General features: G+C 48.2%; 1 protein-coding gene across 1 annotated transcript in view; it reads right to left on the bottom strand.

Annotated features, from left to right (window-relative positions):
- MYO1D (myosin ID) overlaps positions 1-16,539 on the bottom strand; it is a 169,651-nt gene that overhangs the window by 97,394 nt on the left and 55,718 nt on the right. Inside the window, exons 14-15 of the mRNA XM_071450741.1 lie at positions 16,046-16,178; positions 6,397-6,563 (exon numbers count right to left, since the gene is read on the bottom strand). Coding sequence (XP_071306842.1) covers positions 6,397-6,563; positions 16,046-16,178 — 300 coding nt within the window. The remainder of the gene's footprint in view (positions 1-6,396; positions 6,564-16,045; positions 16,179-16,539) is intronic.

Raw genomic sequence — 16,539 nt, 5'->3', positions numbered from 1 at the left:
GACTGCAAGGCAAGATGTTTTCCATTACCATCTGTATGGCAGATTATCTTTTGTCAAGTGGGCAGTTTGCCTTATCTCTCTCTTTGAGTGACCACATTCACACCTCCCTGGGAGGGGACACTGCTGATAACAGCCATTGAATGTCACTGCATGGCTGATAAGAACTACAGCATCCCACAGGGAGATGTGAGCCCAGGGGGAGGAGCCAAGCATTCCTGCCTGGATATAATCCAGAGGTTTTGAGACATCAGCACAGCTTCTCCACTGGATTCCCCAGAGGAACAGCAGCTGCCTCTTCCTCCACTGGATCTTCAGAGGCAGAATCCATCCTTCTCTACAGGATCCCTGCTCCAACAGAGCCACCCCTGACACTGCAGGAGGGCTGAGCCACAATTCCAATGGTTCTGCTGCCAACAGCCTGACCCACAGGGTGTCAGGTTGAGTTCTGACTCTGGCACTGTTGTTCTAGTGTACTGCATTGTTTATTTTACCCTTTTATTTCTTTTTTCCCTTCCCTATTAAAGAACTGTTATTCCTGCTCCCATATTTTTGCCTGAGAGCCCCTTAATTTAAAATTTACACCAATTCGGAGGGGTGGGGAGGGTTTACATTCTCCATCTCAGGGGAGGCTCCTGCCTTCCTTAGCAGACTCCTGGCTTTCCAAACCAAGACAGCTTGCCAGCAAGGTGCTAGAGAAGGGCAAAATTCAACTGGTTTTAGAAAAAATGATCAGTTAAATTGTAATAAAACTGAATATAGATGGAAGAGTCCGAAGAAATCCTTGCACAGATTTATTCCAGTTTTTATTCCAGTTCTGCTCTAATTAAGCAAGCCATCCTTGACCAGCACTTGCAAAAACCATGGGTTCCAACTCTGGTATTCCAAGACAGCACTTACACACAAACCATGCTAAAAACAAGCACAGTTCTCAAAGCCTAAGATACATCTGATCTGAACATCTTTTTAAAAGAAAGTAAACACCCATACTCTGCATTACCTAGAGTTTTTAAAAGGGTTTATAGGCAAAATCCAAGTACTATTTATAGCAATCTGCATTTGGTGTGGCATTAATTCATGGCAACATGGGAAGCTTCTCAGTACTATGGTGCTCTGTTTTTGAGTAAAACTTCCAGAAACAAATTTTAGGGTTTCCTACAGAGGATTTCTTGAATCATGAACCTTAAAATACAAGGAAAATTACTTAAGAAGAGGCATGATTTTGTGAGATACTGCAAAATAATATTGGGAGGAGCTCAATCCATCAGCACTGAACTGATGCAAGGGAACAAACTCAGCACTGGCCTCCTGCAGGTTTGTCCCATTTTTCATACCTTCAGTATCCAATTTTAATTTTGATTTGTTTGTTTAGGTTTTGCTTCATTTGGGGTTTTTTGGTAAGGAAGGAAAGCTTTGTTTTGTTCACATTCTGCATGAGAAGCCACCTGCAACCAATTGCTTTGTCAGAAAACCTGGATTTAAAAATTCTGCAAATAATTTTTTTCTCATGCATCACTTTGGGAGTAATTTCTAACAAACTGTGTCACTTCCCCCCACAGCAGAGCTTTGGCTGCCCCAGTCTGTGCACACACTGCCTGTAACTGTGGGTCAGCCATTCCCCCATCCTCACTCTCCAAACTGCATTTTCCAGCACAGAGAAATGCAGACTGGAACTAAGACATCTATAAATCAAACCTGAAGCACCGGGATCAGCCCAAGCTCTGTAAGATCTACCAGCCCAGGAAATGCTGATTAGGGGAACAGGCGTTTGCAAAAAGCAACAGTGAATTTTCTGCATAAGATTTATGGACATAATAAGAGCTGAAATAGACGTTTTCCATGGAATGGAACTCGCAGCCGTGTTCTAAATAAAACAGGAACTAAGCGAGCTCAGCCACTTCGCACTTCAAAGCCCCCGGCCAAGGCAGGCATCAATCTCAAAGCTTCAGACACTCTCAGCTCTCAGTTACACTTAAATGGCCTCACAATCCCCCTTTTCCTGGGAGCAGCAGGGCAGGAGGCTCAGAACAGCCTCAGAGCCTGAATGGAAACACATCCCAGCGCCCATTCATTCATGAATTAGCCTTTGGAAGGGGGGAATGGAGGTGCACACTGTGCTTAAGCAGGGAACACCATCCCCTGGGGTTACAGGGATCTCACTGATAAATAAACAGGATTAAAAACCTCCCCTCAGACTCCCAGGAGAAGATTTAGCACGTGCTGGCAAAAGCATTGCTGCTCTCACACACACAGACATCAGTGCTGCACACTGGATTCTCTGCCCTGCTCTCATCAGGAAAATGTTCCTGCAACAATTCACTCAGTGGGAAACATCTCCCACCTCAAGACAGTTCTGTCAGGAAAAGAAAAAATAAAAGAGCAAAGCACTGGCAGTGCAACCCACCCGAGCTGAGAACAAGGCTGGGAAACAGGCTGGGATCCAGGCTGTGGATCAGGATCAGACCCAGGCTATGGATCAGGCTGGGATCCAGGCTATGGATCAGGATCAGACCCAGGCTATGGATCAGGATCAGACCCAGGCTATGGATCAGGCTGGGATCCAGGCTATGGATCAGGATCAGACCCAGGCTGTGGATCAGGATCAGACCCAGGCTATGGATCAGGCTGGGATCCAGGCTATGGATCAGGATCAGACCCAGGCTGTGGATCAGGTTTGGATCCAGGCTATGGATCAGGATCAGACCCAGGCTGTGGATCAGGTTCAGACCCAGGCTGTGGATCAGGTTTGGATCCAGGCTATAGATCAGGTTCAGACCCAGGCTGTGGATCAGGTTCAGACCCAGGCTATGGATCAGGCTGGGATCCAGGCTGTGGATCAGGATCAGACCCAGGCTATGGATCAGGATCAGACCCAGGCTATGGATCAGGTTCAGACCCAGGCTCTGGATCAGGCTGGGATCCAGGCTCTGGATCAGGATCAGACCCAGGCTGTGGATCAGGTTCAGACCCAGGCTATGGATCAGGTTCAGACCCAGGCTATGGATCAGGTTCAGACCCAGGCTGTGGATCAGGTTCAGACCCAGGCTATGGATCAGGCTGGGATCCAGGCTGTGGATCAGGATCAGACCCAGGCTGTGATCAGGATCAGACCCAGGCTATGGATCAGGTTTGGATCCAGGCTGTGGATCAGGATCAGACCCAGGTTATGGATCAGGATCAGACCCAGGCTCTGGATCAGGATCAGACCCAGGCTGTGATCAGGTTCAGACCCAGGCTGTGGATCAGGCTGGGATCCAGGCTGTGGATCAGGATCAGACCCAGGCTATGAGCCAGGCCGGCCCCATCAAGGAGCTCAGGAGAGATGTCACAGCACCAAAACCCCTCCTGCTCCTTCCCACAGGCATTAAAGACACCCCAGTGCTGATGCCCCCCTCCCTCCCAGCCACAGCAGGTGGAACATCCCAGCTGTCCCTCTGTTCCCACTGTCCCCATGGATGTCACACAATGCCACCAACTCCTTCCCTGCAGCACAGGCTCGGCCTGGATGCCACAGCCACTCACAATCCTGGTGCTAATTATAGCCAGGCAGGGTCTGGAATAAATCTGCTCCCTGACACCACAGCCCTGCCCCTCTCCTGCCTGCAGATCCCCACAGCTCCCAAGGTCACTCAGACATGGAACACCCTCTCCCAAACACCTTTGTTTCTCCTTCCCCTCTGTACCTCCCTATGGAAACACCCAACAGGGATGAGCCTGCTCTTGGAGTTAACAATTCTCAGTCCAGCTCTCCTAAGAACCAAGATTTCTGGAAGCCACTAAATGGTGAAGCTTTAATGAACAATTTTGGGTGTGCAGCTGCTGCTGGGTCTCTCTGTCCCTTCCCAGCCTGCTGTTCACAGCTCTCAGTGTTGATTCCAAGCTATGTTTGACATGGCCTGGAATAGGCATATGGATGCCTCTGTGTGGAAAGGGTTGGATTACACTCACAAACCCCTTCCTGAAACCCAAGCAGCTTTTTTTTTAATGGTAATTTATAGATTAAACCAAGAGAATGCACCCCATCTGTGTAAGTGCCATGTGTGTCACCCAATTGGATGATGCCATGATCTCAGGAAGGGACAGCTTCTCCTGGTCCAACAGAAAATACTCCAAATTGGAAAGGGCAGCCTGGCTTGCACAGAGCTCAAAGGAAGGTTTTCTTTATCCAAGGAAAGCTTGAGAAGGACATTTATAATGGTCTTAACTGTGCTTCACTTCATTCCCTTCTGAGAGAGAGGAGATATCACCTACCTTACAGGATTTAGGGCTAAATATCAACAAACTCTTCTCCTACAGAAAGAGAAGATAATTTTCTAGTTTTATTTTTCTCCTTTTTTTTAATTTAGAAAAACCATTGCAGACCAGGCTTGGAGCAGCACCACACACACACACACACACAGTGTCTGATCCCTCACTCTGGATATCAAATCCCACTCCAGGACAGGGCAGGACTCCTGTTCCAGCACCCAAAAGCTGAAGCAGTTGCCATGTGCTGGTTTGGTTTCCTGGCTGCAAGCACTGTGGGGCTGGAGCTCACAGGAGCTCATCAAACATTCATTAAAAACAAGGCAGCTGTTTATATTAATAGCAAATACACAAATCTTAAGAGTAAATTGTAATGAATTCCACATGTGAGCTGAAAGTACACTCTATCCACTGCAGAATAGTCCAGGAAACTGAACTTCAGTGCTGTAGACTGGATTTAGAAAGCCAGAGCTTTTCATTCCACCTTGGGTATTATGATATATCCAGGCAAATCTCCACTGTGAACAGCACTGTGAACCAGCACTTTGTTTCTAACTCATGACATCCCACCTTCTTGGATAGTTTAATTTTTTTCTATTCTCACAGTTCTTTTCTCACCTGATTCAATAACAGAACAAAAATTCCATTCACTGTTCCATCAGAGCAGGTTGAACTTGCAGGGCCCACATTAATTTAGTGGAGCCTTAAGACAAATTTCAGTCTAAAACATGTCATTTATCACATGTCTGGTAGGAATTAAGAGGGCAAGAAGAATCAAAACTACGTTTAATGGGGTCACGATACCATCCCCCTTTTCAGACTTTCCATTTTAAAATCCAGGGGTTTTTCCCACATAATGTCACCATGCACCATCACGTGCTCCCCCAGACACACCACCTCTTGCTGCAACAATTAGCCAATTCAGAGAAAACACACCAGTTAATTAGCTCAGGTTTTAGGGTGATACTCGGGGGAAGCTCCTCATTACACATTCCCCCTGCAGATTAACACAGACAGTGAGTTTCAGCAGAGCTGAGCCTGAGCAGCACAAGCACCTCAGCACAACTGAACCAGAGTGGCCACCTGGGCACAGCAGAAGCAGAGAGGCCACCTTGGCACCCACGCTCCTGTGGGATCTGTTTCAGCCTATCCAGGAGATGATTTAAACCAAGCACAGCCCCAGGAGATGGGCAGTGCCTGGCAGCCTGTGGCATTCACATTCTCTGAACAGAGAGAGAGAAATAATTCTCTCTCACAGGATTTTTCCTGGAGAAGCACAGAGAGAAGAAAACAATTCTTATCTCTACTTGCTGCTCCTGTTGTTTTTGCACACGTGGAACGTGTTAGGAAGATTCTTTACCCAAAGTGATTTGTCAATTGGATTCTGCTGAGGATTGTTTTGTTTCCTTGGCCAATTGGGGGAAAAGCTGTGTCCTGACTGTTGGGAGACTGTCTTGAGTTTTCTTTAGTTTATAATTTAATATAGTATAGTATAGTATAGTATAGTATAGTATAGTATAGTATAGTATAGTATAATATCTCTTTAATATAGTATAGTATAATGTAATATAATATTTCTCTTCACAGAGAAAAGCAAGGGCACAATTCTTCCCAAGGATATTTCTGGTTTTCACATTCTCTGAACCTCAGACAAAGGAAAAACAATTCTTATCTCATTTGCTGTGCCTGTGTTGTGCCAAAGTAAAATGCAATATGGAGATTGTTTACCCACAGTGATGGAGTTTTGTTTCCTTGGCCTGTCAGGGCCAGGGGTGTGTGTGTGTGTCAGGACTGTCACTGACAGCCACGAGATTCTGGGCAGTGTGTGCAGGGTTGAGTGCTTGGCAGATTCAGTTTAGATGTAATGTAATATAGTATAGAATAATATAGTATAATAAAGTAATTAATTAGCCTTGTGATAAGATGGAGTCCTCCTCATCATTTCTCCCTGCCACAGGGCTCGTCCTGTTTCAATGATAATACAGTTTTAACAAAGCAATTATTCAGCCTTCTGAACCAATGGAGTCAGCTGCCAATCACTCCCTAGGTCTGAACCAATGGAGTCAGCTGCCAGTCACTCCCTAGGTCTGAAGCAATGGAGTCACTCCCTGGGCCAGGGGCTGCCTGTTTCTCTCCAGGCAGGCTCTGTCTCACCTGTGCAGGAATTTCTCGTAGCTCTGGCGGTAGGCGAAGCCGGCGCGGCGCACGCGCACGTTCTCCAGCAGCCCCAGGTACTCCACCTGGTGCCGGCAGCGCTCCTCGTCAAACAGCTGAGGGGACTTCTTGTCGTTGGGCTTGATGCAGCGCACGTAGTAGGGCTCCTGGGGACAGAGGAGAGCAGTGTCACCCTGGCAGAACACCCTGGCTGAGACACAGCCCTTCCTGCAGCAGCCGGGAGCTCAGCCCACCACTTCTGGTTTAACCTGCTCAGCACAATCAAGTTAAAACAGAAGTGACAATAACAGTTTAAGGAAAGCCTGGATGTGGCACTGAGTGCCATGGTCTGGGTGACAAGGTGGTGTGATGGTGTTCACAGGATGAGGGAAGAGACAAGGATCTGACTCCATGTTTCAGAAGGCTTGATTTATTATTTTATGATATATATTACATTAAAACTATACTAAAAGAACAGAAGAAAGGATTTCATCAGAAGGCTGGCTAAGAATAGAAGAACAAAGAATGATAACAAAGGTTTGTGGCTTGGGCTCTGTGTCCAAGCCAGCTGGGCTGTGATTGGCCATTAATTACAAACATCCAACATGGGCCCAATCCCAGATGCACCTGTTGCATTCCACAGCAGCAGATAACCACTGGTTACATTTTGTTCCTGAGGCCTCTCAGCTTCTCAGGAGGAAAAATCCTAAAGAAAGGATTTTCCATAAAAGATGTCAGCAACAAGGTGGTGTTAGGTCATAGGAAGGACTCAGTGGTCTCAAAGGTCTTTTCCACCCTGGCTGATTCTGTGATTCAATGTTCTCCTCCTTCACACCCTTACAGGAGCCACATGTTCCCCACTGGAGCTCCACTGGCCTTTGCTGTGTGTCACAGACACATTTTCTGAAAAATCCTTTCTTTAGGATTTTTTTCTCCTGAGAAGCTGAGAGGCCTCAGGAACAAAATGTAACCAATGGTTATCTGCTGCTGTGGAATGCAACAGGTGCAGCTGGGATTGCTCTCATGTGGTTGTTTCTAATTAATGGCCAATCACAGTCAGCTGGCTCAGACTTTCTGTCTGAGACACAAGCTTTTCTTATTATTCTATTTTTTTCTATTCTTAGCTAGCTTTTTGATGAAATATTTTCTTCTATTTTTAGTATCGTTTTAATAGAATATATATCATAAAATAATAAATTAAGTTTTCTGAAACATGGAGTCAACATTCTCATCTCTTCCCTCATCCTATGACCCCTCTGAACACCATCACAGCTGTGCACCTGCCCAGCACCACATCCCCCCCCAACAGCATCAGTCCTCAGAAAAGATATCAAACCCATGGAATTCATGGAATTCACTGTCCTGTTGGATATGCCTTTGCCTGCTCCAAAAGCAGCCTGGTAACTCCACACTTTTACCTGTGCTGAGCCAAGTCAAACACCCCCAGCTCCAACACAGCTGAACAATGGTAATGATGGAGCCCCAAACCCAGCTGCCTCCAGCCCAGCCCTTCCTCAGCACACACACAGACCACCAGCACGTGAGTTCCCCTTTCTGCACCATCTGGGAAGGTGGAATGGGGACAGGTGGCTTCACCCTGCAGAAGTCCTGCCCTGTGCTGCTGGGGCTGACCCTGGGTGAGTCCCACAGGGTCACACTCCTGTCCCTGCCAGCCCTCCTGCACCCTGAGGTCAGCCACACACAGCTCTGTTGGAGCATTTTGATGTTTGCTTTCATTTTCATGAGATTAAAGGTAGCTTTTGTTTAGGCCAATATGATCTGTAACCAGCACCAGCCTTGAGGGATGGCTACAAAGCCTTTAAACTTATGTACTTTCATCCCACTGGCTTTTGGGGTTCATTCATTTCTTCCTCTTCATGGCTGGTCTTTGCTATCCCACTCCTAAATTTATTGGTGTGTGGAAAAGCAATTAATAATCAGAGAACCACAAAACATTCTGAGTTAGACCTCAAGGATCATCCAGCCCAACTCCTGCACAGACACCTCAATAATCCCACCCTGGGCATCCCTGAGAGCTCCTGGAGCTCTGGCAGCCTCCAGACCATTCCCTGGGGAGCCTGGGCAGTGCCAGCACCCTCTGGGGGCAGAACCTTTCCCTGAGATCCAGCCTGACCCTCCTCTGGCACAGCATCACCTAAAGCCCACTGTAGCTTTACAAATTGTGTTTTTCGAACATTAACAGATAAAACTTAAGTGGCCCTTGCAAAAGGAGTGGCACATCCTGCAGGCTGGCAGAGCCCACCCAGCCTCAGCCTCAGCCTCAGAGAGAGCTCCAAGAGGATCCCAGTAGGGCCCAGTATGGCCAGAGACCGTCAGAGAACATCCCAGATGCACACCAACTGCAGCATTCCAAAGGCAGCTCTGACATGGGGATAAAGGGAGAAAACCAGCCTGGGTGACATCTGAACGTGACAAAATGTCACCTTTGATAACCACAGCTGATAACCAGCAGTGACCTTTCAGCAATGGCTGGGAAACCACCTCTAACACTGCCCTGAGGAACTGAGGGATCCCAAAAGGGACAGCCCAGGAATTCTCCAGAGGAGCCTGTTCTGTTCCAGCACTCCTGGATGGCCTCAAGGACTCACAAAAGGGAGGAATGGTCTGGGGGAAAAAAGGGATTAATTTAATGAGAACAAATGCAAAGTTCCACAGTTATCAGAAAGAGTTGGTTAAGAAAGAATGAAAAACTGATTTGAGTTGGTTAATAAAGAATGAAAAACTGATTTGAGCCTGGTGCTAAAGAGATCCAGAAGCTCCAGCTGATGTGAGGCAAATCCATGTTTCCATGTTTTTCTAGGAAAGGACACAGGAACAGGAAATTTTCAAGACAAAAACCCCAACACATTTCTAGTTCTCTGAGCATCTCATGCAGCCAGGGCACTGCAGTCCAAGTGGGAATGTGAGTCAGGGCAAGAAAGAACAAGAAAGATCAAAAATCCAGCAAATGTGACTCAGAGGAATTCTGGGTTTAGCCTAGAAGGACCAAGGAGGCACAGAACCTCTCTGGTGGGAGATTTTGTTATTTAAAGGATGGATATGAGGAAATGCAAACATTCAGCTTTATGACAAAGAAGTCATGGTTTTAAGCACAGTATAAAAATTCAAATTAAGCTTCAGGAAAACAAGGAGTGGGAACAGAATGCCTGTGGGAAGAAGGGAACATCCATCAGTGGGGAGCCTGCAAAGGGAAGATACAGGCAGAGGTGTCCTCAAACAGGAGGTGACTTTGGTGCACTCCCAAGGTCCCCCCCAGCCCTATTTCCTATGATTTGTCTATTCAGCTTTATTTCTATGATTTGAGGTCACTTACCCAAACTCAGGATAACATGAAAGGCCTCAAATTGTCATTCCCTTCAGTAATGCTGAGGGAACAGGATCATCCATGGCTGTCCTGGCTAGTCCTGACACAACCTGAAGCTTTGCAGCCCTGGACCAGCCCAGAGATGAGTGTGAGGCATGAAAGGGCCAAGAAAGGCAGACCTTGGAAAGCAAAGCCTCCTATCCTGAATGCTGCCACAAGCCACTGCCTCTTCCATGTTGGATAAAGCCCTTTTCCAACCCACAGATGGGGTCAGACCTGCCCTGTGCTGCATCTGGTGGCAGGATGAATATAAATCATCTAAAGCCCTGGAAGGGGTTGATATCACAAATATTCCACAGAACTGCAAAGCCTTGGGCACAGAGCATCCAAATTAAATCACCATGGAATGGTTTGGGTTGGAGGGGACTGTGAAGATCACCCAGAGCCACCCCTGCCATGGGCAGGAATCACCTTCCACAATCCCAGGTGGCTCCAACCTGGCCCTGCACACTTGCAGGGATGGGGCAGCCCCAGCTTCTCTGGACATGTCATTAGGAGCAGGAATTCCAGGAGTGCCACTGTTCACTGCTGACACAGCAGCAGCCAGGTCCCAGCTGTTCCTCATGATGCCACAGGATCCCCCAGCACAGGCACAGCTCTGCCACTCCCAAATGCAAAACCCCTCAAAACCCCTCAAATCTGTGACTTCAGGTCCAGCACAAAGGGCAGTGACTGTGCCTGCATTTGATATAAAAAGGCTGAAATCCTTTGGAAAGCAGGAATGGGAAGTGCCTGCACAGACAGAGATCATCTATCAGTGCAATTACAGTGTAATTAAAGCCTCTCAGAAACGACAGCTCCTGGAGTAAATTCTAAAGTAGATTATTCCATGCTTCCAAATCCCCAAGCCCCAGCTCTTCAGGGGGATAATTATGCAGCTCCCATTCTTGCTGTCATAGAAGTGCAGTTTGTAAAGGGAAGAACTGAAATGCAGAGACACAAAGGCCCCAGCTCTGAAAGCTCTTTGGATGTTTAATTGCAGCTGATTTTATTTTTTCCATCAAGCTTTTAGATTTAAGTGTTAAAAAGAAACCAAGCCAGTTTTAAGCCATTGCACCCTAAACAAACTCTTTCTTGAGGGGTCCCTTTTCTGTACTTTATAGCTCCTTACATGAGAGAAGGGATGGGACAGGACAGACAAATTTGTGCTGGATATGTCCAATCAGTCACAATGATGACATTATCACTTAGCAGAGGTGAAGCCTGTCAGCCTGGATGGAAGGAAGAGTCAGACAAAAGGAGTTACAGAGGAGGAGGAGGAAAAAAAGAAAAGAAATAAGGAGGAGATGCATGTTCAAAGAGTCCCCAGAGAAGATTGTCAGTCACAGCTGGGGCAGCCACAGGGCTTCCTGTGTCAGGATTTACAAAACAGCCACCCAAAATAATCCACCACACAGAAAAGGGCTTGGGCAGTAAAACATGTTCTTGAGAAATGGCACACAGCAACAGGAAAAGCCAGTTTTTGTTTTGAGTGGTTTGGTTTTGGAAAAAACATTGTACTTTTTCCTACCTACAGGAAGCTTTTGCCCAAAAGACCCTGGAAATCTGGAGGATTTCAGCAGCATTGAGATACCTGTGCTGATAAGCATAATTTAAACTCAGTGTGCTCCAAAACCAGATTTCATGGAATCACAGAATTGTTCAGGCTGGAAAAGCTCTCTGAGATCATCAAATCCAGCTGATCCCAGCACTGCCAAGGCCACCACTGCCCCCTGTCCCCAAGTGCCACATCCACATGGCTTTTAAATCCCTCAGGGATGGGGAGTCCATCACTGCCCTGGGCAGCTGTGCCAGTGCCTGAGCACCTTCTCCATCAATAAATTGTCCAAATATCCATCCTGAGCTGCCCTGGCCCAGCCTGAGGCCGTTCCCTCTGCTCCTGTCCCTGTTCCCTGGAGCACAGCCCGGCCCCCCCGGCTGTGCCCTCCTGGCAGGAGCTGTGCAGAGCCACAAGGGCCCCTGAGCCTCCTTTGCTCCAGGCTCAGCCCCTGCCCAGCTCCCTCAGCCCCTCCTGGGGCTCCAGACCCTGCCCAGCTCCCTCAGCCCCTCCTGGGGCTCCAGACCCTTCCCAGCTCCCTCAGCCTCTCCTGGGGCTCCAGACCCTTCCCCAGCTCCCTCAGCCCCTCCTGCAGCTCCAGCCCCTTCCCAGCTCCGTTCCCTTCTCTGGACATGCTCCAGCCCCTCTGTGTCTTTCCTGTTCTGGGAGCCCCAAAACTGCCCCCAGGATTGGAGGTGTGGCATTTCCAGCCACATTTCCAGTGTCTCCATATGGGCTTGTGTTTGCAGAAGCTGAAATTAAAACCAGCTTTGAGAACAGCCCCTGCACTGTTAACAACACCAATGCCATGGCACTGACCCTAGGGAAGCTCTTGAGGCATCCCAGTGACCTCAACACCTGCCCCTCTTCTCAGAGACTGCAGAGCTCTGCCTCACCACCAAAATTCAGGTTTAAACCAGAATAGCAACAAAAGAGAATTTTAAAGTTTGTTATTTTAAATAGCAGAGAAGTTAAATAACTTTAATGCTGCACTACTGGAGACTTTGATATTCTGGTGGTGCTGAGCTGATGGTTGAACTCAATGATCTTAATTAAATGTATTTTCCAGACTTTATAATTCTAAAATGTCAAGATTATTGTTATTTAAATTGGCACTTTTGGACACTATTCCCCCAAAGGAGGGTTTGAAGATTCTCTTGCTACAGCCAAAGCCCTGCAGCTTTCCAGGGTGGCCAAACAGGAATATCAATAAAGAGGAGCTCTTGGGCTGCCACCCTGTTGAGGACTGCAGAAACTGAGCATGTAAATGTGGTGTAGAGGAGTTTTCAGAGAAGCTCTGAGGCAGAGCAGCCCAGGTGAGACAAGGAGCACTGAATGCACTGGGCACACCAGGAAATGTCAATAAACCATCAGCTCAAGCTGCACAAAACTCAAGCCTATCTGCAACTTGGTTTTTTGAGAAAGAGCTAAGAATAACATGAACTGCTGTTACCTCCCCTAAGGAATTTTATTCCTCTGACATCCCTGGACCTCAGCAGTTTGTGCAACCCTGTGTTCAGAGCTGTTTCCATCAGCTGTGACCACAGGCTTCCCAAAAAAGTCCTGCAGGGTCCAAGCCACAGTCAAGACACACAGAGAGTGTCACTGTTGATTCCCAAATTCAGCACAGGAAAAATGAGTAACAGCCCCAGGAAAGGATGAGAACACCTGGAACTGCAGGATGGGGTACCCAAAACAGGGAGTGCCTTCACCAGCACAGCTTCCAGCCCAGCAGAAGGAAGAGCCAAGTGTGCAGAGACTGAGGCAGAGCATCCAGCTCCTTGTGCATGACCAGCATCTTGCTGGCATGGCCTGAATACCCAATCATTGCTTGCTAATGACATGTACATATCATTAACTGTCCTAAAAGTCACCTCACAGAGATGCTCAGGGCTCTGTCTGCACTCTGAATTACTGCCTGAAGTACACAAAGTTTGTGTTCAGGGGTTTTGTCTAAGGAACCTCCCCAAAATTTAGACCCTTTAAAATGACACTGGCCTGGCTGCAGGATGAGTTTCACCCACACAGCTCCTGCCAGGAGGGGACAGCCAGGGGGGTCAGGCTCTGCTCTCAGGGAACAGGGACAGGAGGAGAGGGAACAGCCTCAGGCTGGGCCAGGGGAGGTTCAGTTTGGATATTGGGAAAATTCCTTTATGGAAAGGGTTGTCAAGCCCTGGAAGAGGCTGCCCAGGGCAGTGGTGGAGTCCTCATCCCTGCAAGTGTTCAAAGAGGTGTGGATGTGGCACTTGAGGGGTCAGTGGTGGCCCTGGTCATGCTGGGGATACATTGGACTCAGTCTCAGAGAGCTTTTCCAGCCTGAACAATTCTGTGACTCCAAGAAATCTGGTCTTGGAGCACACTGAGTTTAAATTATGCTTATCAGCTCTGGTATCTCAGTACTGATGAAATCTTCTTTTCTTCATTGCTATTCAACAGAAAATCACAAAAACACCAACAGCTTCAATGCAAGTTTCTCAATGAAAGCTTAGGACAGGTAAAGAAAGGGAAAGGACTACACTGAGACTCACTCAGGAACCTCCCAGTGAATTTGACTTGGAAACAGCTCCTGCTTGTGCCTACCCCTGGAAAGGCTGGCAATTATTATGGAGATACTGATGATAAATGGATTGAAGTAAATTAATTCCACCCAAGCCAGGCAGCCTTCAGTGAGCAATGCTGGTACCCACTGATTCAAGATGGATAAGGTGGGATTTAAACTCTCCATGCCCTGCTGGGAGCTGCAGGGATTGTTCAAACCTCCACAGTGCACAGCATTCTCTGAACTATTCTATTTTTACACCTACCAGGTGGCCTGGAATAATTTTTCCAATAAACAAGGAAAGGAAGTTTTTCCATGGATGCCTGCTGAACTTGCCTGCTCCCAGCTCCCTGCTGTGCCCTGATCACAGCCCCCTCACAGCACCCCAGGGATTCTTTCTGTCCTGAACCCCTCCTGGGCTGCCTCAGGCTCCCCACACTGGGCTGGGCACAAGTGACCACGGCCACTTTGTAGGACCAGACCTGCAATAACAGCACCAAGGAGAAACTTTCCCTTCCACAAGTGCTCCTCTCACAACACAAAGCAACTCCCTGGGTTCCTGGCTCTCCTGACACCTGTACCAGATTCAGGGCCAGCCAGCAGATTATTTGGAAGATGGACAGATCAGATCAGCTTTGACTCCTTGGGAACCAGACTAAAGTCTGTGCCCATGCCCAGCAGGGTCACAGCCCCCTTCCAGCTCTGGCAGCCCATGATTTGCCATCCAGAAAGCTCCTCTCTGCCTCCACAGGCACTCTCTGAATTTTCACTGCTGGTGCCTATTTTAGCAAGGCCTGGCCTTGGGCTGGACTCACAGGGGGATCTTCTCAGGAGCTCTGAGGCAAAACATTCTGGGGGGAGCCACAGGGCTCCACTCCCCACTGGGGCCCAGCTGGCACCTCCAGGCAGCTTTGGTGGGTCCCAGACCCTCCTGCAGAGCTCAGATCAAACCCACTCCTGTACAGCAACACAAAACACAGAATCATGGAATCCCAGAATATCCTTTGTTGGGAGGACCCCCAGAGATCATTCAAACTCCTGGCTCTGCACAATCCCACCCCTGGAGCATTGTCCAGCTGCTCCTGGGCTGGGACCATTCCCTGGGGAGCCTGGGCAGTGCCCAGCACCCTCTGGGGAGGCCCCATAAATCAGCTGTGATTCCATGTCCTAACCCTGGACACAAGAAGGGAGGGCAGCTCTGTCTGCTGTGCACAGCCAGCACTGGGTGCTGTGCTCTGACCCATCTCCTTTGCTCCCACAGCTCCTGAGAAGACACCCAGAGCACTCATTGCTCAATTATTCTGCATGTGAGCACACCCCAGCACCCTGGGCTCTCTGTTCATCTCCTGTGGGCTGTGCCCCAGTGCCAGGAGCCCAGCAAGGCCACCCAGCTCCAGTAACACCCCAGTGCTGCTCAGGGACCCCAGCTCAGCTCCCAGGGCTGCTCCACAGCCCCTCCCAGAGCATCCCCTTCCCCACCTTCCATCACTCAGTGTGGTGCCTGCCCCAGCAAAGCCTTCTGCCATCAAACTGAAATATGGGCTGAAGTAAAATCCTTCCCTCCTCACCCTCTGGCATGGCAAAGGGGAGGAAAGAAGGAGCTCACACAGGTCTGTATTGCATTCCCACTGGCATGGGAATCTCTGAACCATGAACAGCATCCTCTGGGCCCTCTGCCCAAAGAGCTTTGCTAAACATGATATAACAACAACAACAACAACAACAACAACAATAATAATAATAATAATAATAATAATAATAATAATAATAATAATAATGGTGATGATGATGATGATGATGATGATGGTGATGATGATGATGATGATGATGATGATGATGAAAGTTTAGGACAGGTAAAGAAAAGGAGAGGACTACATTGAGACTCACACAGGAACCTCCCAGTGAATTTGACTTGGAACCACAACCACAACCCTAAGACAGACTGGCTTTCCTACAAGTGAAAGATGCACTGGCCATGGAGGAGCCAAAAATCCACCTTCATCATGGGGGATGGAGGTGACCCTCCCTCCAGGCCTGCCCAGCCAAAGCCTGTTTGGCACAGACAAGGCTGCTCTGCCTTTGATCAGCTTAGCTCCTGATGGATGGCAGCAATGGGAGGCTGGGAATCTCTCCAGGGAGAAGCCACACTCTTCTCACCAGATGTCAATTTTGAAACAGGAATCTTTACCTTCAGTGTCAGGTTGTCCACCAGGGCAATCATGGAGTTCTTGAACAGAGTAGCTGCTGTCAGAGGTCTCTTGGTGACCTCAGTGATGCTCAGTTTCCCCTCAGGCCACATCATCTTCAACACAGGGTTGGAGCTACAAGAGAATCTCTTTAATTCCACTGCACTGACAATCCAACAGTTGGTTTTACCCAGACCCACTGCTGCTTCCAGCTCACAGGGCATCACCCAAGCCAGGGTGAGACCCCTGGGCAAAACATTTCATGCTCTTAAGAGCAAGTTCAAGCTTTCAACTGAACATTCTGGAAAAACAACCAGCACATTCTCCCTCCAGATCAGGGTGTGCAGGAATAGGAGAGAGAAAATCCCACATAATGATCCATCAAAGGCAGGGGCTGCCTCACTGACACAACAGGAAGAATTTAATGCACACAAAGGAGAGGGAGACCCACACCACCCTCCCTTAGAACCTGTCACCTGTGTTTAAGCTGCATTTC

Source organism: Agelaius tricolor, unplaced genomic scaffold (genome assembly GCF_023055355.1).
Source record: "Agelaius tricolor isolate 1412-34295 unplaced genomic scaffold, bAgeTri1.0.p SCAF_31, whole genome shotgun sequence".
Lineage (NCBI taxonomy): Eukaryota > Metazoa > Chordata > Aves > Passeriformes > Icteridae > Agelaius > Agelaius tricolor.
The sequence above is the reverse complement of the archived record's forward strand: the minus strand, read 5'-3'. Positions and strand labels throughout refer to the sequence as shown.